This window comes from Schistocerca gregaria, chromosome 11 (genome assembly GCF_023897955.1).
Source record: "Schistocerca gregaria isolate iqSchGreg1 chromosome 11, iqSchGreg1.2, whole genome shotgun sequence".
Classification (NCBI taxonomy): Eukaryota; Metazoa; Arthropoda; class Insecta; order Orthoptera; family Acrididae; genus Schistocerca; species Schistocerca gregaria.
In genome coordinates this window covers 144,210,864-144,234,921 of record NC_064930.1, presented here as the reverse complement: position 1 = coordinate 144,234,921, position 24,058 = coordinate 144,210,864, and the positions used below count along the sequence as shown (strand labels likewise).

General features: G+C 44.8%; 2 protein-coding genes across 2 annotated transcripts in view; both read right to left on the bottom strand.

Annotated features, from left to right (window-relative positions):
* LOC126295068 (forkhead box protein L2-like) overlaps positions 1-19,031 on the bottom strand; it is a 63,021-nt gene extending 43,990 nt beyond the window's left edge. Inside the window, exons 1-3 of the mRNA XM_049987314.1 lie at positions 19,000-19,031; positions 12,341-12,534; positions 1,202-1,526 (exon numbers count right to left, since the gene is read on the bottom strand). Of these exons, the coding sequence (XP_049843271.1) occupies positions 1,202-1,526; positions 12,341-12,534; positions 19,000-19,031 (551 nt within the window). The remainder of the gene's footprint in view (positions 1-1,201; positions 1,527-12,340; positions 12,535-18,999) is intronic.
* The window catches only part of LOC126295269 (uncharacterized), a 254,583-nt gene continuing 231,968 nt past the window's right edge, over positions 1,444-24,058 (bottom strand). The window contains exons 27-28 of the mRNA XM_049987697.1: positions 18,938-19,247; positions 1,444-1,526 (exon numbers count right to left, since the gene is read on the bottom strand). Of these exons, the coding sequence (XP_049843654.1) occupies positions 19,091-19,247 (157 nt within the window). The 3' untranslated portion in view covers positions 1,444-1,526; positions 18,938-19,090. The remainder of the gene's footprint in view (positions 1,527-18,937; positions 19,248-24,058) is intronic.

Below are 24,058 nucleotides of genomic sequence, written 5' to 3'. Positions count from 1 at the left end.
GGTAAGGGGGTGGGAAGGAAAGACAGACTGTTGGGGACTGCACCGGACGAGATTTGAAAACCTGGGAACTTAGAGGTGGAAGATACAACACAGAGATTTATGACTAAATGTTATCCATGTCTTGAATGTATTATTCAGCTGTTTCAGCAAGGCTACGACTCCCTACTTTATGGCTCCTATCCCTGTGAGGCTGTCCCACCATCTATACAAGTCCTGTAAATGGCAAGACGCGCACTGTCGTACTGAGGGCCACGTCACGTACCAGCTGATAGATTAACATTGTGCGGCCTTTTACATCGACACAGTCAGAGGGTGTATACTGGCAATGCACAATATCTTGTAGCAGAGCACGCTCTACAACACGAGAGTCCCGACCTTCACCACAAATGCCGCCAGATGCCAGCTTCGCAGAATTGTACAGGTGGGAATTGGCATTACAACATGTCTTCACTTCTTGCCACCATCCTGGTGTTAATTTATGTTAATTTCTTCAGCCTCAGCAATTCTTCTTAGTAACTGTACCTTTTATTTTGTGACCTGCCTATAATACCCATCTGTCAGCTTTGCTACATATATTCCACTTAGCTTTCCATTCTTATTAACTCCTGCATGATGTTTTGTCATTATCTCAGTCTTTCTTATAACCCTACCTCACCCATCTAACCACCGAGGATTTCGTATCCTGTCCAGTGCAGTCTCTGACAATCAGTTTTTCCTTCTCGTCACCAGTAAGTCTCCCCTGTCCCGGTGTTCTGGGTGACTTTTCCGTACTCTAACCATTTCCTGAGCCTCGCCAGTCCTTTTACTTCATCCCACTTCCGTCCCCTTCAAAACTTCTGCCAGGAGATGAAGCTACTGGCTCTGAAAGCACGCCAATTTCCTTAACCTCTATACGTGTGTGTTCTCTTGCTGCCACTCGGTGAGTAGATTTTTCCACCTACCCAGTTACTTTCGAGCTAATGTAATGCGCAAGTTGAACGACGGCCCACAGATGGGCTTTTCTGACAGTTTCGTGCAGTAGTACGAATATTTCTTGTGTGTTCAAGTGGAAGGAGACTGTGAATGGCACTTGAAGCATTTCTTTTTATCAATCCAGTCTCAAAACGTTTTGACAGATGGGGGATAAAGAATTTTAATCATTTGTAGATTAATACAAATACGAGGCGACATCTGAGGCTGTGTCACCTTACAACACACTGACCTTTGCTCGTACCCTGCGTTTCGCAGGGAGGCGTGAGGTGATACGGCTCCGTCTTCGATGCCGAAGTCTCCGCCCCCGCTCTCGGCAGTAGCTGCTGCCCGGAGTTGCGCGGGCCCGAAGGGTAACGCGGCGGGGGCGCCCTGCAACTGGGGCGCTACCGGCTGCTGGCGGTCGTTCTGGTGCATGTAGTGTGGGCGGTAGGCGGCACCGGTGCCCGAAGGCAGTGCGGGGAAGGTAGCTGCCCCCGGACACCTCCATGGCGACCACTTCACGCGCCCGTTACGTCGGAAGTTTCCGTTCTCGAACATGGCCTCATATTTCGGGTCTGCAACCGGCGAACACAGTAATCGTTTGGTGAGCAGGTCGTACTAGCACGCACAGTCACACTCGCCGTCAATGAACATAAAAGCTTACAGGTTGACAAAATATTTTCTCGTTATCAGTTACTGTCGATGGGTCTCAGCTCCATTTTTTGAAGTTCTGTTGTATTATATGTGCACAATTGTAATGAATAATCAGTAAATGTGGTTCCCTGTCTCAGTTTGTATGACGTGTGAGAAGTACTGTTTATTATTTTATTCCAGGTGGTGGTTTATGATGGACACTGGTAGTAATAATAAAGGAATACAATGTAGCTTTGTGGCGTGCATTTTTCAAGTGAAATTTACATTGGTGATTGTTTCTCATTTCAATAGCTACTATATATCAGATAGTACTTGATGTCTGCAGTGACGTACGCAAAATACTAACAGGATTTATTCAAGTATGTATGGAAGACAATGCTAATAAAATGTAATTAGTGGAATCTGAAACATACATGTGACAAGTTCTATTATTAAGGGTTCGCGTAAAAGTTAACGTTTTTCTCCTTTTCATAAATTGGAGCCAGCTCTCCGCGATATATCCCTCTCCCTTAAAACCAACATCCTTTCATCTTTCCCTCTCCTTCCCTCTTTCCTGAAGAAGCAACCGTCGGTTGCGAAAGCTAGAAATTCTGTGTGTGTGTGTGTTTGTGTGTTTTATTTATTGTGCCTATCTACCGGCACTTTCCCGCTTGGTAAGTCTTGCAATAATATATTTTTACCATGTGAAAGTTTCTTTCTATTTTATATATATATAAATAATAATAATATATATACCGCGTCCCTCGTGAGATGCATACAGATTTATCCCGGAATTGACCGCCCTGTGAGTGTACTCAATTTAATGACCACACATCGCTATCCGTGATTTCGTGTAACTAAATGTCCTTTTGTTACTCTGATTGAATATATTTTTTCACAACACACAATTAGCACTTCTTTACTTGTTTATTTCTAGCAGTAAACAAAAAAAAAATGACGCCGTATCATCGGCTTCATCGATATAAAGCAAAACACCTCAATATGCCCAATTTCACCTCTTCTTATAGGATGAGCTACCTCACTCATTAATTTCCTACATATTATTTCCAATAACACTAAACAGGTATCACTGTTATATTTTAACTGTATTCAAAAGCATGTTATTATTATTATGACCGACCAAATCGTAACAAATCGCGCGGTGTGCATTTTTAACGATAGCTTTACACTCGCCCAGCCTTTATTCGTTCAATATTATATATACAAAAATGACCAAAAGATCGATTTCTCAACCATAACCAATAGAGGCAAATAAGCTACTCAAGTTCCATTACATCTATCTTGACTCGTATTTTTACACTGTCACAAAGACCCTTTGATAAAATCTGTTATTTACATCTACATTATACTCTGCAAACCAGTATGAGGTGCAATGCAGAGAGTAAGTTACACGGCAGATAGCATGAGCCCAAGTAAATCATTTTTATTTGTCATCAACGACCTTTAACATAACATTAACACATCAGCCACATAATTACAAATACCATGAGCATAAGCAATGGGAATGTTCAAGTCTTTGGCATAATTTTAATTTTAACCAGCATACTAGATACATATTGACACTTGCTTACTTCTGAGGACATTTACTGTGCTTTTGCTTTCCAGTAAAAAGCAATACCGAACTTATTCATTCTTCATTCCAGTATAAGGATCTAATGAATCTATTATCTTTTTATGTTCCTTCCTGGAGCTTCTAGTGCTTTGACAATTTTTTACCGCTCGCACTTCTTTTCTTTTGACATCTGAATACTGAGCTTTCGGAACTCAGAAACACCTACAATACATATATTCTTCAATTAGCAACATTATATTCTCTTCAGATGACTCGTGCAACTCGGGTCGACAACAGATGGGTACGAGGCAGAAGGCAGTCGTTCTTGTAGTGCTGGTCCTGAAGTGGAGAGGATACAGACCTCCTTTGGTAGTTTGCTAAAAGATCGAAGAGAAGTGGAAAGGAGCAAATACTAGTGAATGCGATACAAATCTTACCAAATGCAGATCACTTGTCTAATTCTCGTTTGCCGACATTTGTTCACTTTTAGCTGCTCTCCTGTTAACCGAGCTTTACAATGCCAAAGTTTCGACCTCTATGGTGTGATCTCGTTCAGGATCTTCTGCCGGAGACCAGTGTTACATTTGCTTGTAAAAAATAATTTTCACAAGTTTATTCTGCAGAAATGCAGAGACATTTATATGGCTACTATTGCTGGGCCACCGACACTGAATAGGTAGTAATAACAGAAGGAAAAAGGGGGAACGTGTTTATGAAATATTATTGTTTTCCTGTGGAGGTGGCCTCAAGGTTGTTTTTATTCCTCCACACTACAGCCGAGTGTTCACTTCTTAGGTGGGGGTGAAGTCAAGAAGCTGGAAGCCTCTAGTCGTCATATCTCTTAAAATTACTTCATCTACACCGACATCTAAACTCTGAAAACCATTGAGAGGTCCCACTGTACCAGTTATTGGCGTTTCTTCCCATTTCATACTCTTACGGAGCACGGGAAGACTGTATAGATGCCCCTGTGCGTGTGATACATAGGGGTTGTAGTATATCCCTATAGTAACCATTTAAAGTCAGTTCTTGAAACTTTGTTAATAGACTTTCTGAGATAGTTTACATCTGTCTTCAAGAGAGTACCATTTCAGTTCTTTCAGTACCTGTGACCTCTCCCGAGGATTCAACAAACCTGTGACCATTCGTGCTGCGCTTCACTGTATACATTCAATATCCTCCTTCAGTACTATCTGGTACGAGTCCCACACACTCGAGCAATATTCTACAAGCGGCCGCACGAGTGATTTGTAAGCCATCTCCTTTATGACTGATTGCACTTCCCCAGTATTCTACCAACAAACCAAAGTCTACCGTGTGCTTTACCCACAACTGAATCTATATGATCATTCCATTTCATATCCATACAAAGTGTTACATGTGGTATTTGTATGAGTTGGCCAATTCCAACAGTGACTCATTGATATTATAGTCATAGGATACCATATTTTTTGTTTTGTGAAGTGCACTATTTTACATTGCTGAACATTTAAAGCAAGTTGCCAATCGCTTCACCACTTTGAAATCTTATCAAGATCTGGTTGAATATTTATGAAGCTTCGTCCAGACAGTACTTCATTACAAACTGAAGCACCAAAGAAACTGGTGTAGGCATTTGAATTCAAGTACAGAGATATGTAAACAGGCAGAATACAACAAGTGTCTGGTGCAGTTTTTGGATCACTTACTACTGCTGCAACTGCAGGTTATCAAGATTTAAGTGAGTTTGAAAGTGGTTACAATCGGCCACGAGCGATGGGACACGGCATCTCTGAGGCAGCTAATGACCATTTCACGAGTTTACTGTGAATATTAGGAATCCAGTAAAACATCAAATCTCTGATATCACTGCTGCCAGAAAAAGATCCTGCAACAATGGGACAAACAGTGATGGAAGAGAATCATTCAACGTGACGGAAGTGCAACTCTTGTGCAAATTGCTGTAGATTTCAATGCAGGGCCATCAGCAAGTGTCAGCATGTGCGAACCATTCAATGAAACATCGTCGATATGGACTTACGGAGCCAAAGGCCGACTCGTGTACCCTCGATGACTGCACGACAGAAAGCTTTACGCCTCACGTGGGCCTGTCACCAACAACATTGGACTGTTGATGACTGGAAACATGTTACCCGGTCAGAGACGAGACTCGTTTCAAATTGAATTGAGCAGTTGGATGTGAACGGGTATGGAGACAACCTCATGAATCTGTGGACTGTAGCGGGACTTTGAATTTCGCCGCGCTACACTCGTTCCCTCAGATATAAATTATAACGTCACAGCTGTACGAGCGCTAGACGGCGGGGAAAATATTTATAAGAAAATGAAGGAACTAAAATTTTGACTCTTTTTGTTTGTCTTTGAGAGTGGAAGCTTAACTTGCTTATTACCTAGTCGTGGTCGGATTAAGACGAAGAAACTCATTGATTTGCATACGTATTGTGGAAGTTGGTATGAAATTCGGAGGATGGAAGTAGCAACATAAAATAAATTGCATTCAATACCAAGACGGTTTTGATTTGTATAAATTAGTGACTCCTGTACGATTGCAAAATTTTGGGGCAGCTACGACTTTTCACGCAGAAAGGGAATAGGAAATTTTTGGAGAACAAGACCTGGACGCCGCACGAGAGAAGACAATGTTAACATGGTAAAGAATGAACTCTTATCTACGCCATTCCCCCTGTTAATCACATTTTGTTATTCTCTGTTCTCTTTCAAATAATTTTTGTACTGGCAATTGGTTTGACTTTTGCTCAGAAATGCCACAAGGACCACCCCAACAACAGCTTTTCCAAATCACAAAGTCCGATAACCTTACTGTATTACGTAGTCCGACTTGAATTTCATTCTTTCCCTTTTTCACAGTCATTCACGATTTTAAAAAACCCTGTTTATTCCCGATTTTTTCCCACATTTTCAACCTTTTCTTTTCTTCTCTTTTTCTTTTTTTTATTAACCACTACAGGACCTTGTACGTCAGTCAAGAGCTGCCCAAATTGGTGTAGGCTCTATAATGATGTGGGGTGTGTGCAGTTGGAGTGATATGGGATCTCTGATATGTGTAGATACAACTCGTGACAGGTAACATGTACGCAAGTGTCTTGTGTGATCACCTGCATCCATTCGTGTCCATTGTGTATTCCGATGGTCTCGGACAATTCCAGCAGGACAATGCGACACTCTACATGTTCAGAAATGCTACAGAGTGGCTCCAGGAACACTTCTCAGTTCAAACACTTTCGCTGGCCACCAAACTCCACAGACATGAACATTATTGAGCATATCTGGGATGCCTTGCAACGTGCTGTTCAGAAGAGATCTCCACCCCGTCATTCTCTTACGGATTAATGGGCAGCACAGCAGACTTCATGGTGTCAGTTCCCTCCAGCACTACTTCAGACATTAGTTGAGTCCACGCCATGTCATGTTGTGCCACGTCTACATGCTAGCGGGGGCCCTATGTGATATTAGGCAGGTTTACCAGTATCTTTGGCTCTTCGGTGTAGATAACTGCATCATCTGCAAACAGCCTGATTTTACAATTAATATTGCATGCAAGATCTGACTTTCCATTCAAAATAACATGCTGGGTCCTCCCTGCCACAAAGTCCTCAATCCAGTCACAAATTTCACTATACCTTAATAGGATCGTACTTTTGATAATGAGCGTAGGTGGTACTGAGTCAAATGCTTTTCAGAATTAAAGAAATACTAATATCTACCTGGTTGCCTTGGTCCAAAGCTTTCAGGATGTCACATGAGAAAAGTGCGAGTTGAGTTTCACGTGGTGGATGGTTTCAGACTCTGTGCTGGTTCGCATTGAGGAGGTCATTCTATCCAAGATACCCCATTACGTTTGAACTAAGAATATGCTCTAAGATTCTGCAACAAATGGATGTCAAGGATATTGAATTGTAGTTTTGTGGATCACTCCTACTACCATTCTTGGAGAAGGGTGTGACCTGTGCATTTTTCCAAGAACTTGCACAGCTTCTTGTTCTACAGATCTACCATAGACAGATACATTAGATAGCTAGGCTGCTTCTTGGGATTCCCTGCTATAAATGTTGCATTTCTTAACTAGAGTCACACATTGCCAGTATCCATATCTAAGAGCACAGTTCTCATGATGTTCTGCTACCACAGATTTCGCACTTACGGTCTGCCGAGTTCGTCTATGCACACTTTGCCACAGGTATACGTCACGTCAGAGACTTGTGCAGTTGGAGGTGATCTGGTGCCTCGATTTCCCAATGGAAAAACTATTTTATTTTGCACAAATTTAAAAATGTGGCCTTTATACTACTGATATTCAGAATAAGCTCTAGAATGAGATTTCCACTCTGCAGCAGGGTGTGCGCTGATATGAAACTTCCTGGCAGATTTAAACTGTGTGCCGGACCGAGACTCGAACTCGGGACCTTTGCCTTTCGAGTCTCGGTCCGGCACACAGTTTTAATCTTCCAGGAAGTTTCATATCAGCGCACACTCAACTGCAGAGTGGAAATCTCATTCAGGAAACATCCCCCAAGTTGTGGCTAAGCTGTGTCTCCGCAATATCCTTTCTTTGAGGAGTGCTAGTTCTGCAAGGTTCGCAGGAGAGCTTCTGTAAAGTTTGGAAGGTAGGAGACGAGGTACTGGCAGAAGTGAAGCTGTGAGGACGGGGCGCGAGTTGTGCTCGGATAGCTCAGTCGGTAGAGCACTTGCCTGCGAAAGGCAAAGGTCCCGAGCTCGAGTCTTGGTCCGGCACACAGTTTTAATCTGCCAGAAAGTTTCAGAATAAGCTCTGTTCACAAGTGAACACAACACCTGTCTTTGACACCCTCCAGCTAATTGCGGAAATCAGAACTTTCTGAAGATGATCCCAGGTGAGGGGTCGAAATGGACTCTGAAAGAAGAAAATGAAGAGGAACATGGGACGGCCTGACAAGTTACGAGATTATACCTTCGACAGTGGCCACAAAACCTTGCGACTCACATCCTCACTGGCACAGTCTGACAAAACAAAACATCTAAAACAGACAAAAAATTTGTCACTCACAGGTGACGTCATTTTAACACTGTGTAACACCTCCTCTGGTATTGATAATGGTCTTAATTCGACAAGTGAGAGGGTCCACAATTTTCTTCGGGTATGTTGTGTTCAACTCATTTACGATCAGATTCCTCACATTCAAGAAATAATAGGAATGCCGACTCGAACACGTGCCTGTTGTCACACAGGGAGGCATACTCGTCACACAGACGTTCGTAACACGCTTTCAGTCGGCAGATCAAAAACGTGTCGCAGACTAGCTCTCGAACCCAGAACCTCTGTCCCCATACACTAATCATATCGGCGACTGTACTACCTGGACACGACGCGAGACCTACCCTCGCCGATTTATTTTCCCTTGCACTTCTCTACTACTTTCCATAGTTCCAAAGGGGGACTGATGACCTTAGCTGTTTAGTCCCCCTTAAACATCCCAACAACCACCACCACCACCATAGTTCCAAAACTCATAATCTAACCGAGCAAATCACCCACACCACACATGTAGCAAGTACACAATTGAATATACTGTCTGTGTCCACAGTAATCTAAATAAGTAAGAGCATGTCACCTTACAAAATCGCCCCAAACACATCACAACATCACCTGTGGCCTCCACTACGTCCCTCCACATACTGCAAGTTGAAGGCCTACCTGGGCCTTCATTGTCGGACCACACTACCACATCACATCCCCCCCCCCTCTTCACACCTACCCCAGTCAGTCAGCTATCGACACTCCTTGTCGGTCCTAGTCTGTTAAGATCTTTTCTGACCACCTCTCTCACGCCACATTAACACGGATCCAAGTCGTAGACTGTTCCTCACAGAAACTTTAATAGTCTTTTGATACACTGACAAATGTCACTCCGTTCACGGAGTGGTCGAAAGCACATCTGAACATGATACTTCCTCTGTCATTCTGACGTGTATCCACACTGACACACGTTAATGCACCGACTCGACACAACGGAATGGCTCACACACACCACTTCGCTGCCACACCAGTCAGACAGCTCTCTCGAGATGGTGATTAATATTCTGTCTGGTGGGCTTATCTCACTGTCAGACCGACGGAATCGATTGACGCGACACGGAATTAATAAAAACATCAGCTGGTAAACTGCTCGATGCCGACCTCACGAAATGTACGTTAACTAAATCTACGTCTCTGCGTGCCATCTTACGGTGTGTGACACGGGCCACTTTGTGCACCACCATCAATTCTCCCTCTTTCTGCTCCAGTCGTGAGCGGTTCGAGGCGAGAACAGCTGTCGGTGAGCCTCTGTGTGACCTCTAATCTCTCCAATTTCACCTTCATATTCTTGTCACGAGGTACACGTAGGAGGAAGCAACATCTCGCTTAATTTTTCTACAGATGTACACACTACAAGGTTAGTGGCAAATGGTACCGCAACGCACAAAGCCTTACTCACAGTCTCTGCCGTTGGGAGTCGGTCGAACATTTCGGTCGTGATTTCGTACTTTTAAAATGATTCTCTGATGAAACACACTGTTCTCCTTTGGATGTTTTATATTTCCTCTATCAGTATTATCAGATAAGGGCCCCAGACACATCAGCAGTACTCACGTATTTATCGGTCGAACAAGGGTGACGAATCTGTCTGGCATCTACCTTACTTGCAATTATTTTAATGTGGCCATTCACTCTCTATCGCACAGTACGCGTACTCTCAGGTATTTAGTGAATGTAACAGCCTTCGGTCACTGTTCGTCGCCAGTGTAATCGTTCGAGGCCGACTCTTCATGTCTATTTATTCATAATATTTGTATATCTGTTTATGCCGACGTGTGACAGCAATTTTTCGTAACAAGTGCCAATCCTCTGTAGGCCTTGCAAGATTCTGCTACAATTATCTAGCACTGTGAATTCTCTGTATACAAATAAGTTTCACAGCGCTTTCTGTGTTACGTGTAAAGTCACTTGTACGTATACTGAAAAGGAACAATCCTATATTACTCCTCTGGGGAACAACTTAGAAGTTCACCGTGCCAGATATTTCTCTCAACTGACTATGACGTGATGTGATCTGTTTGCTGAAACTCTTCAATCTAATGACAAATAACTTAAAATAGTAGAAGAATGAAATTACTATATGAAGTGAAGATTTAATAAAAACAAATGTATGTAAATTGAAGGAAAAGGGGAGGGGGGGAGAAAGGAAACAAAAGCAACTACTGACGTCAGCTGCAACAGGACTATGTGGAATCAGTGGCGATGACTGAAAATGTCTGCAAGACCGGGACTCGAGCTCGGGATCTCCTGCTCCCTAGGCAGTCACGTTAACTACTGTGCCACCCCGAACACAGTGTTTATCGCACCTGCGCGGACTGTCTCGGCTGATCCACCCCCCCACCCGGCTGCAGCCCCGGTCTATGTCCTCCACACTCGCTACTTTCAGATTCACGCGGGAAGTCGGACATAATGTGCCCCTGCATTGAAGAAGGTGGATTCTCACCCGTCGAGGTGAAATAATTATACGAATCTGCGGTGTCTGTTCTTTCGGAACACACATGGCGCGTCCGTATATGAACCAATTATACTGACAGAAATGGAATATGCTACACCACGAAGGACCAGGCCACTAACAGTCTTAAGTTTCTGGAAATGTTCACCGTATAATGGGCATTAAGACGATTTAACTTTCATTCTGTCCGGAAGTAATGTAGGTTGACAACATCGATACGGAGCCTGACCTGCGTCGCAAATGTGCCCTGTGGGTGACAAATTACAGAACTGGAAAATACGATCTGGGATATGTACATTCCTCGAGGTGCCTGTGGTGAGAACTGCAGTGTGTGGTCATGCAGTATCCTGCTGGAATACACCTGGTGATGAAGTGTATGACAACATTGCTCACCATTCTTGCCAGATTTTGCAGACTATGGTGCTCCCTTCAACAATAACCGAATCAGACCTGTTGTCCTATAAAATAGATCCCCCCCCCCCCCCCCCCCCCACCATAATTACAGGAATTAAGAGTTATTGGTTGCGGGAATGAAAATTAAAACAATACCTACCACAGGCACACAAGTACTGCAGCATCAGTCCTATAGCATTTACTGAAGGTGCTCCTGTCATCGGGTTACTACAGACACATTAACATCAATCTGTCTGAAACAGAGGGAAGCGACACACATCACCGAACACCACACAGTACCGCTCCCTGTTTCTACACCGTGCTACATTTTGTCATCTGCAGTATGATGTCGGCAGTAAACGACAATTGAGATTTCGTGGCAGCTTCCCCGGTGGTTCGTGGTGACACACTGCCTGTTGCCTTTGGCCACACTTCAGCTGTCGTCATCTGTCTGTTCGTCACAACCAGCTGGAACATCTTACAATCTGCTGGTGGTGTAGCCCTTCTTTTAGGACTAGTGCCTACTCTTGCTGCCACACTGTTGTCTCGAGTCCATCTCACCACCACTCATTCTGTGGTCACTGTGCTGCAGGCAATTGTCTGTCTGTCGATGCAAGGCTCCCCTGTCCCTCGTGTCAATGATTCTCCTTTTCTCAAAGTCTGAAATGTGGCTACAGTCTACAGACACATGTCCTCTGGGCACGACGTGTTGCCAATCTCCACCTGAAAAGTTCCAGTAACATTACACACACAAGAGCCACTAACTACTTACGCTATTTGTCACGTGAAAGAAGGGCCTGCTTTCTGTTCTGAGGACAAGTGTATATAAGGACGAAAATTTAAAAACAAATAACATAGAGGTACAAGTACTGGAGTATCAGTCAGATAGCCTTTGGTGAAGGTGTTCACGATATAACAGCTTCCATCTCTGTCGATTTCAGCAAAAACTTCCGGCTAACTGTCGGTTAGAAACACACCACTGTGGAGCTATGACCATAAAACAACAGCCAATCACTGAGGCCAAAGCGAGCACAATGAGCACCGAGTCGACGTACACCGGTAAAGGGCCCTACAGTGGGGACGAGTCATGTGACTGCCAGCTGCTAGACTATATTTGGACGCACTGGCAGGCCACCGTCAAAAACTCGTGGCTTTTTAACCACTCGGGACCTGAAGGATTTTTTTTTCTTACCACCGACGAGTCTAGAAAATGATAAGGTGGCCACGTGACTACCGGTCTCCCAGGTACCGGCCGAACACTCACCGAGCATCCAGTAGTTGCCTTTGCGATAGCCACTCCGACAGTCGCCTCTGCGGTTGCCGCCCTCCGGCGGCACTTTGACGAAGCACCTGTGGAGCGAGAGGTTGTAGCGAATGGAGTTCTGCCAGCCTTTCTTGTGCTTGTAGTAGGGAAAGTGACTCACGATGTAGGCGTTGATCTCCGACAGTGTCGCCCTCCTGCCAGACAAACAAAAGTACACGGCTCAGTCCGTATCGAATTGGAACTGGGGTCGCGGGGCAATTTTTGGCAACTTTACTGTGGGTTTCCGACAAGTCCCTGTACCCCTCTCGAATTTCTACAATTGCAAAAAATACATTGTTAGTTTATAGGTTTTCCTGCTCTGAAGCTCATGAGAATTACATCTGTCAATACTCTGTTCCTTAGTTCATTTATTTAGAATTTTGCAGCCCATGTGGTATGAAATACTCCAACCTTCAAAGCAAAATAATTCACGGTGGACAGCCTGAGGACAGAAGCAGCAGACTCCTTGCAAATAGCACAGAGGGGGCCGCCGAGCTTCACGTCCCAATCCGACAGATGGATCACTGCCGACAGTGTCACAGGCCTTCACTTCACGAGACACTGTGGAGAGGTTCACTCTTTAAACAGTGGCATTAACACAAAGTACGTTGATCGGGAACTTTACTCCATTACCTCTCCTACTCTTGCTGGTCAGATACTGGTAGTCAAAATTTTTTCCACCACCAGGATTCGAACCGGCTTACCCTCCGGTCGAGCACCACTGCAGAAGCGTTTGTCGGTGACCTCAGCCACAGAGACAGCTGGAGGACTGCGGTGTACAGAAGTGAATAATGGACCGTGGGAAAATAAAAGAAAGAAGAGAACTGAACCATCTGAGATGTGTGCTATAGAGGGAAGCTGAAAAATGGGTGGATCGATAAGACAAGAAAAAAGGAATAACCTTATAGATTGGGCAACCACAGCTAAAGAAGTTGTACATAATGTGAAGGACAATCAAATAATTTAAAATCAGAGATGGTAAAATAGTCTATATTAAACTGAGTGAAAGTCCAAATCTGCAACAGCTGTTTACTGTGTTTGTCCCTGTACGATGAACAGTGTCATACCCTGGATGTAAATCTTGAGGTCATATCTGCATACAGAATGAAACTACGCAAGTAAAAGCGCTAATAGCCACGTCACCTGCCGAACAAAGCAGACAGTAAAGCAATGTACTCACAAAACTAGTATTTCCTGTTGCACAACTCCCAAGGTGCAAGTGCACATAAAAATGTGTCACTCTGTAACATTACTAGTCAAGATAGCTCTAACAGAACTTGAATAGCGTAAAGTTATCATTAAAAACGCACGCCGCGCGATTTGTTACGATGCGGTTGGTCATAATAATCGTAACAGGCTTTTGAATACCATTAAAATATAATGGCGATACCTGTTTAGTGTTATTGGAAATAATATGTAGTAACTTAATGAGTAAGGTAGCCGATCCTATTAGAAGAGGTAAAATTGGGCATATTATGGTGTTTTGCTTTATATCGACTAAGCCGATGATATGGCGTCTTTTCTTTCTGTTCACTCTTGGAGGGGGGAGGGGGGGGGGGAAGGGGGGGGGGAGTGCTAATTGTGCGTTGTGAAAAATATAGGGGCGAATTTTAAATAGATACAGTGTATAATCAGACTAACAAATGGACATTCAGTTACGAGAAATAGCAGATAGTGAAGTGTGGTCATTAAACTGAGTACACCTACAGAGCGGTTTATTCGCATCTCACGAGGGAAGAGGTATTGAGACTTTTTTTTTATTATATCGCGGAGAGCGGGCTTCAGTTTATAAAAAGGAGAAAAGCTGTATCATTATCATTGACTGTTGGTGTCAAGCAACCAAAACTGTTAATCAAAGGGTTTCGGTGAATGAGTGGTGAATGCGAGATGAAACTGTTAACGAAGTTATGTTAAACAAAACAGAAGAGGCAAGACAGTTTGGTCGTATCTGTTATTATTCCATAAACTGCAACATTTCTTCTCGTTGTACAAAGCCTTTATAGACGATCGTTTCGAGTTAAGTTTTGGGGACCTGGTCAAGAAGGGACAGTTCGTAGATCCTAACTACTGAAGCTATTCTGGAATCAGGTGCTACCGTGACCGTCGTGTGTTGTCAATGGCTTAAGGACACCATATCTCGTGCTCTAAAATCGACGCGCCTTTCCTCTCGGTATAACGGTGCCTCACGGTAACAACGACAACGCCGACGATGAATGGAGAAACAGTAGAACTCCTCGGTAAAACCTCGGATGAAATGGCAGATGGGAGTCCGATCCACACCGTGTGTGATCAGGAAAATATTTCCACAACTCAGTCAAAACACAAGCCTGGACAGCACGTGACAATCCACATACGATAGGATAAAACTGTGGGCAAAATCCGTGGGGGAAACGAAAAATTAAAAGACGCACAATCGTCGGGAGTCATCAATGTACTAAAATATATTGGCAGGTGTCAAACAGAACTGGCCACACACCGGATACTGCGCAGCCGAGCACACGCCACCCCGTTGTATGTCGAAGATTGTGACGTCTACCGGTAGACGCAGACTGGACCTCGGAAATTGCAGTAACTAAATGGATCTCGGTGTTAAATAACAATCCAGTACAAGGGACAGAAAATATTAACAATTACACTCAGGAGAAATTACATACACTTAAAAATACTTACAGCTGAGGAAATTTAACTAGCTGGTTACATCCACAACAAGACAACAGAACCCAACTGAAGGCCTTGTCCTTGATTGGAAAGCATATTAAACCAATAAAAACATAAGATATATTAACACATAAAAACCATATATCTAAAATGGTGCTAAGTAATGCTAGAGTTACCAGAATGAGATTTTCACTCTGCAATGAAGTGTGCGCTGATAAGAAACTTCCTGGCAGATTAAAACTGTGTGCCTTTCGCGGGCAAGTGCTCTACCGTCTGAGCCACCCGAGCACGACTCACACCCCGTCCTCACAGCTTTACTTCTGCCAGTACCTCGTCTCTCTACCTTACACACTTTAAAGAAGCTCTCCTGCAAACCTTGCAGAACTAGCACTCTGGAAAGAAAGGATATTGTGGAGACATGGCTTAGCCACAGCCTGGGGGATCACTTCTGTCTCTATGTTGGTCATTTTTGGAACACATCTTACGATGTGGACGAAATGAATTACTTTGTTAACAGTCATCCTAATTTTAAATATACTGTCACCTTCAGCATTAGAAGAGTTATCACTGAAGTGTAGCATTCTTAGAAGTAGACAAAAACGGTCCCGGGACATAATTTTGCTGAAAATTGGTGTGTTCAAAAGTGTATCTGTGGACCAATAATCACTTAATTTTAAATTCATAACTTGGACCATTAGAAGTGTGGTGTCACAAGGTTTAGGCCTGTCCCACCCCTCATTAAATCGACCGAGACTTATACGAATAATTGTAAGAACAGTTATTATTATTATGTTCTTTAAGTTTGTTATTGGGTTTTCAGAAATACTGTGGGAAGAAGGTTTATTTATGTTGCAGATAACATGGAAGACGTTGCCCAACGATCACCACGAAAGTTCGACGTAGCGGCAAGTGGGCGAGGAATAAAACGAATGCTGCAAACTACTGCGAGCCGTGGAAGAGCCCGGGCCGTGAGGGCGTCAAGCTTCCTAGATCGTCGTCGGACGACGTCAAAGGAAGAGATATTCTGCCTTCGCTTCGTAAACAGATCGATCGAGTCTCGAAAGGTTCACGTAAAACGTATAGGCGGGTGACACATTAGGTGGGACCCAATGCCTGTAATACTGCCACAGTTATTAAAAAGTTGTTAAATGGCAAAACCAATAGTTCATCATTTATATAGATAAAAAGTAGTAAAGATATAGAAAAGGAAGAGTTGCGGCATCAGAACGAAACACGATACATCGCTCAGCAACGAAGGAGGACGTAAACAACCGGCGTTACGTGGTGAAAACAAATCAAATGACGAAATAGCAAGTCTGTAATTAAGCATAAAACCACGTAACACTGCAGAAGGCAAATAGCAACAAAACAATACATTTTCTCTAATCCAGTGTCTTTCCACTTTGTCAGTCGAGAATTCACAGATTCTGTGGTGTAAATGTGAAAATGATTTGTGTTGTCTGCAATAAATTGCAACAGATCTTCAGACATAAATATCACAAACAATGAAAGAATGCTTGGATCAGTATCTAGTTGACACTTGGGTCAGTATCTAGTTTACATTTGTGTCCTGAACTCGTGTCATCAAAGTAATAGTTTAAGCGCGCTCTTTTTGAAACTGTTTCATTGCTACTTTCTGATTCCTCAGTTTGAGAGTAACTGGTGACTGTAATTCTTGCTTTCCCCTCGAACGTAAAAGGCCGAGGACTACAGCTCAGAGATTCTGTCAAAGACTCGTCACTGCTAGCAACATCAGATAGTTCACACTCACTGTCGCTCCTTGTGAGCGTATCCAGGATCTCTCAATCTGTGCAACCACGGTGACGTGACTTTTCTCCCGTAGAAAACAAGAAAACTGATGAAAACACAGGAACCGAAGACGAATTCTGCAAAGAGTGAACACTACAACAAACATATATGCACTCACGAACTATCCACAGTCAGACCACCGAACAGCTACTGGTGGAGCACGACGGAAAGGCAGCACTGCACGTTTACACGTCTGTCGTGCTCAGGTAGCTGTGACTTGTTGCGGCTAAATTCGTTCCTAGAGGTTAAAAGGCCAGTGGCGCGGTATGGATCAACACGTCCTTAGCAATTTAGGGAAAACCTGAGGGCCGCACTTAAACAAGTCGGGTGCGCCAGGAGAATGACGAGGCTTGACAAGTTAACACGTCCCCATCAGTCAAAGGGTTAAAAAAAAAGGGTAGATTGCTACTTGCTATACAGTGGAAATGTTGAGTCATGGGCAGGCACAACAAAAAGACTGCTAAACAAATAAGCTTCCAGCCAAAAAGCATCACACACACACACACACACACACACACACACACACGCGCGCACGCACACACACAAATGCAAGTCTCACACACATGACCACTGTCTCTGGCTGCTGAGGCTACATCTGGTCTCAGTGGCCAGAGACAGTGGTCGTGTGTGTGACACACGTGTGTGTGTGTGTGTGTGTGTGTGTGTGTGTGTGTGTGTGTGTGATTGATTCAGAAGAATGCTTTTTAGCAGTTATCTTTTAGTTGCACCTGTTTGCGACTCAACATTTCCACTATACGGTGAGTAGCAATCTATCCTTTTCTTAATGTTATTGTTATTCCATTTTGGATTTTCCACTGTTTGATAGAGCACGAGTGCTCTCACTTTCTCAACAAGCCTCATACTCTTCGCAACCTACCATAGTTCTGCTTGGGCCTTACAAACAAAAGAATAAAATGTTATCTTTTGGGCATACTCCTTTCCTGGAGGCAAACTGCAATTCTGAGAACAAATCACGTGCACAGAGACGTTCCACAGTTCTCTCGTATACTGCTTCACAAAAATTTTCAAAATAGCTGGTAACAAAGACATTTGTCAGTGATTGTAAATGAACTTGAGAAGCAGTATTATTTCAATATACATACATAGGAAAAGAAATATTACTGCAACATATGCCAAAATAACTCTTCCAGCAAAATTTACACAAAGCAGGAGGACGTGCTGTAGGAGAACAACTGCCAACATATAGCAGAAAAAGTTTAATAAATTCTTAATCTTAGAGATGTGATCTATATGGGTGTGAAACATGAAGAACAGTGTGTTACAGGGAGTGCCGATGAACAGGTGCATTGATCAAGCCCACTAAAAATCAAGGAAAGAATGCCTGCTAAAGAATGGAAAGAAACGGAGAGCTGGAATAGTCGGGTACATATTGCGATACGGATAATTGGTGAAAATAGCAGTCGATGGGATGGTGTACGAAAAGAATCAAACGGTTAGGCCTAAACATACAAATATGAGGCAGGCAGAAAGTAACGAGGAGTACCAAATGTGAAAACGGCGATAAATTTAACGTCAAAGTTGGGGACGACAGAGTAGATGAATTGAAGCAACTCTGCTGAAACTGGAAATGAAAAAAGATACCAGAGAGAAAGGAGGATATAAAAAGCGGGATAGCACAAGCAAAAAGTGGAATCGTGGTCAAAAGAAGTCTGATACGATCAAACACGTGCTTTAATTTGAGGTAGAAATTTCTGAGAATGTATGTTTGGAGCACAGCAAGCAAGGGGCTGATCTGTGGACTTTGTGGAAACTGGAATACAATAATAGAACGGGTGCAATTGGGACACAGAGCTACAGAAATACGTTCAAAATTATGTGGAACGGTAAGATGACAAGCGAAGAGTTTCTCCACAGAATCAGAGAGGAGGGAAACATGGAAAATACTGGCAGGAAGTGGGGACAAGATAACAGTATTTGTGTTGAGGCATCCGGTAGTAACTTGCACGGTAATGGACGAAGCTGTAATACGTATAAGATACCATGAGTAATGCCAATCTGTGGTTGCACGTATTGAGGATGTTGTAGTGTATTTTAACAAAAGAATTTAGAAACTGTAGCAGCAGTACCAACCTGTGCGGTGAATTGGTTATGGCCGTCGCGATGAGCTCCGCGTAGGAAAATGGCGGCTTCACGTGTGCAGAGTGCCGCTCCTCTCCCGATCCATTTTCGACGCTGTCCGTGACGGTTCCCCCTTTATAAGTATCGGTGGCGCCGCTACCACTGTCAGAATTGCCACTGGACGTCAAGGCCGGAGCAGTGGTGTCGGCCGTCACCGGTACCCGCGTCCGGTGCCGAGACGAGGTGTGTCGAGTCGGGGGCGTCACGTCCGACGCCGCCGACCTCGGAGATCGCCAGGCCGGTCGAAGTCGGGGCAGTGGTACTGTTTCGGTGGAACAGAGACAGTTTCGGCAGTTAAAGATTTGAGGCATTCTACACGGGTACAGAAGGACATTCAAAAGGCAGTACAGGGTGTGACAGAATAAACGGCACAATTCGAGTGACGCAGCACGCAGTCGCTAATGCACCTATCCTAAATAAGTACACGTGAGCTGCACCGAGGCAGGACGGCCATTTGTAATTACAGCCTCGTAGAGTACACAGCTCCGAGCATTCGCTGTCGAGGTGTATTTCAGACGTAACGAGTCTCGTCACATCGGTGACTCTTATCGCCATTTCGAGTCGAAATGAAACGATAAAATTCCGGATAATCGGGCAAATGTACAGTGGCTGAAGCTACTCGGCACTGCTGCATTTTGTGCGAAGGAGTGAAGTCCACGGCAACGGAGAACACGGAAGTGAGGAGGTGCGTCAAGCACTCACCCTGAGTCCTCACCGTACTGACGCCACTCGACGCTAATGGTGCCAGATCGTTCCCTGGCTGCACCACCAGCGACAACCTGCACTTCCACCCATAAAAACTGCAGGTCGTACTGAAACTAAGTGTACGAAACAAACTTGCCCGACTAACATCTACCTGGAACCTTTAGCGGGTCGCCCGAAACTGCGAAACTACCGATATCGAACGAGATCCATTTTCGTGTACAAAGTGGTATAAATAAACAGAAATAGGCGGTACCACGTAACCGAGGCAACTGTAGTACGCACGAGGAACGCCTTCGCTGCAAACGTGTCCCCCCCCTGTGGTGTGGAGTGGCTTGACTTCATTTGACACAATCCGTCCAGTTCTTTTCTTTCGAGTATCTTCACGGTCGTGCAGTAAAGGTTACCAGAGATCGTTACAAGTGCTTCCGACAGGAGGCGGCAACAGTTCGTACGACCTGCCAATCTGTGAACGTCTTGTGGCAACATTTTCCTAGTCAACTGGTTTCCTCAATTTGGAGACTTTCATTGGCCAGCACAGTAGCCCAATTTCACTGCCCCCGACTTCCCATGGGGGTACTAGCAGGGTCAAGTGTACGCAACCCGTACTCACACTGTGGCCGAATTTGATTAAAGGGTATGTACAGCTGTCGAGGAGATCCCACCGGACACACCGAATCGCGTAGTGGGAGCTTTTGTTTGTCACCTGCAGAAATGTATGGAACGGAACGGAATGGTGACCACCCTTACGGCATTCTATAGAAAACCATGTGAAGGGCATTTATGATACGTAATGGTGCAAATTTTTCCTCGTTTTCAATCTACATTTCAATAAATTCGTCAATTTGTTTCAAAGTTCTATATCAAACTTTTCATTCCGTCAGGAACTGTACAGAGGATACATGGAACTTAGGCCAACACGAAAAAGTTAGTAACAGATGTCAAAATAAATGGAAAACCAACACAGGAAGGAGAACACACAGATTTCTCCCTAAGATCAGGGAGAGACTAAAAACGAGTTTTTCAGTGTTTTTCATCCGTCAAGCAGAGTGAAACATGAACTGGATCAGTCACGGACTACATGCCAAATCAGTACAATATCAAAAGCCACATGAATGACAGTTACACTTGTGGCAGTGTGGACACTCTGGAGCACATACTGTGGGACCGTGCTGTGGGTAAACAGTCCACAGGCACCAGGGATGCCGGGTCGCACATCGGCACCAGGCACCGAGGAACGAGTTGAGCTGGTGCACCCGTGAGACTACTACAGCCACGGAAACTGAGAAGGCCGAGAATGTCATGAGGAATCTGACCACGAGCCGGCGTGCCGACATCCCGGCGAGACAATGCAGCGTACGTGTGGTCGGGGACAAATGAGATCGGCAACTGCCGAACGGAGTGGTTTTCGAGAATGTCCACTGTGTTGGTGTGAGTGACTATGAAAATGTGGGCTCCGTTAAGTTACGATGAATGGTGCGATTGATTTCCACATGGGAAACAGTGTCTAAGCCTGAGGGATCCATCAAACAACGGCTGCCGATCATTGTAGTTTTGAGGACAGATCCCATTTTCTACAGTTCAGGTGTACACTAATAAATGAACTTACGCAGAAGTTTATTGATTTTTCTTTCCTTTTAATTTTTAAGCAGGTTAAGTATCCAAAACACGTGGTCGGACGTGACTATAACTTTGAGCACATAAGAAGCATTGGTGGATTTTTTAAACGATTAGAGTTTGAATTCCCTGTGACAGTTAGAACGGTCACCAGAGTGCCAGAGTGTTGTCAATGTGTAGGTACATAATGGACATGAACAGCAGTACACACTGAAATTTCATGGGAACTGAAATCCACAGACAAATCAGAAACTATTTTTGATTAACAAAACTAGGGTACATACAGGTAATGACAAATATACACCCCATTCTACGTACCTTACACTATCTTTCCACACAGACCCCACACCGGTTCACACACGTCCCCATCTCAACATTAAATTTGAGATTCCTCTGCAGCAAAATTTGGCAGCTGACTACGGGACCACCGTCAGAATGCCGTCTCGGCTTCACCGTTATTTGTGAACTGCTGTCCTGCCGGGTACTTCTTCGGCAGTCCGGAAATGTGAAAATCACTATGGGTGAGGTCTGGACTGGAAGGTGGCCGGTCCAGAATCTCCCAATGAAATGTCCGGAGCTTTTCGGCAGTTCCGATCCACATGTGGCGTTTCACTTTGTCACGGAGAAGAATCACATTGTCCACATCGAGAATCCGTCGGTGCTTTGCCCCGGTGGCAGCACTCGGACCTGACAGTGCGGAACAATAACTGTCGGCATTTACAGTTTCACCAGTTGGCACGAAATCCAGAAGGAACAGTCCACAGCTATCCCAGAAGGCCATTAACATCATTTTCACGAAAACTGGATTTTTTTTTGTAACAGGCAAATTGGATATTTCCACACTGTGCTCTGCTGCTCAGATTCTGGTGTGAAATACAGTATCCACATTTCATCACAAGTAACAATGCAGTCCAGGAAACCTTCACCATCCTCTGAGTAGCGATTCAGGGAAGACACCATTCGCTCGCCTTTCATCGTGTCGTCCGACTGCTCAGGCACCAACCGACACAAAACGTTCTGGTATCCTAAGGGCCCGTGAACATTATCGCAAGCACTCCTGTACGATACACTGAGCTCACGGTCGCGACACGCACACACCGATCTGCTTTCACCATTGCATCCACACAGGAAATGTCATCTTTCAGTGAAGAATGCGGCCTCCCCGAACGCTCGTCACCGTGCGAGGCTTTACAGCCTTTTTCGGACTTGCAACACCACCGCAAGTTCGCAAAGTGAGACAGTTTCCCCACGTGTGGGTCGCATTTTCCCATACAGCCTGACAGGAGTTGTCCCTCGCTCCGTAGGAAACAAACCACATTTTGCTGCTCTAATGGTGTGGATGTGTGAAGCACGTCCACCATCTGTAACAACTGAGAGCAGCGCCGTGTGGCAGAGATACTGGCAGATAAGGCCGGCAAGAACTGAGAAAGGTCCAACGCTGGGGAAGAATATACTGACTTTGCATTTACAGCCATAATGTGGCTAAAAAATAGGGGCAAAGACTTTATGATTTGTCCTTTTGTGTCACGACATTTTTAGGATGACACAACCCTCTTCCAGTCTTCTGTGATGACAAAAGACATTCGGGACATTTCACGGTTGGTAAGTGTCGGGACACTGCTCTCTGGGAGATATCGACGGAAGAACGTCTCGAACCCGTCACGTCTACAAGGTGGGACGGCCAGTGCGAGTCTGTGGAACATTTAGGCTTGACAGTCGGCCACTGTCTGGCTCCACGGGAAGTCGAGGGCAGGTGCTCTCACTCTCAAGGTTCTAGGAGAATGCATCCGACCACAGCACAGGAGGACCGCCGCTTCGTGCACTGAGCATACTGCGACCCTTCACACCCGCACCTGCCGTCGGTGAACAAATAACGGATCCCCTGCAACACTTTGTGGTCGTCGTACACCGTCGGCCAGGCAGTAACGGCGGCGGACTCGGGTATTACCACCCCGTACGTCGGCTGCATCTGGAGTGATGCCGAGTCCGGGAAGCACAGATACCTGACGAATGGCACCGCACCTCATCCGGCGATGAATTGCCGCCACATACTACCCCGACGATTGCCCTCGGCGAGTACGGTGAAGGCCTTGGGAGAAATCCTCTAGTTCCACTGCTTCGGAAAGGCACGGCAGTGTTACTTCCGGCATCACAGTACGGGGAAAAATGGTATACGACTGCAGATCACAGATTTTAGTAATTCGGAGAACATTCTAAAGTATCGCGGTGCCATTTTCTGGCACGGCACTACACGTCGACGTGCGGCACATGTCTCTACGGACCGTTTCTGCGACTCGAGATACGATTGTGGCCACCCGTATCCCCAGCTCTGTCCCCGACAGAAATCCGAGGGACCATGTCACACGTCAACTCTGCCACTATCTGGGAGACGAGGGCTGGGCCGAGGCGGGAGGGTATACGGTGGCTCCGTGACACCCTTCCACCGAATCTGTTCCGTATTTGGGCCGGAGGCGGCGTAATGTCGTTCCGGTAAGCCGGATCGCACTGCCGATTTCTTCGTAAATTTAACTCTGTTTCGCATTCACCGAAATAACATCACGTACCCTCATGACTGCTGACATATCCTTTCATTTTCTCCTCCCGTCTGGGTCCTTCGCTGTCAGGCAGTGTAGTCAGTCAGTGGGTTAGGGGCTAGGAGTTAACCCTAGTTTTCTAACTGTACAAAAAAGTTTTGCCTATTTAGGCAAAAGGCCTTCTGGGCAAACAATAACTTGTTCAGCAGCCATTTCATTC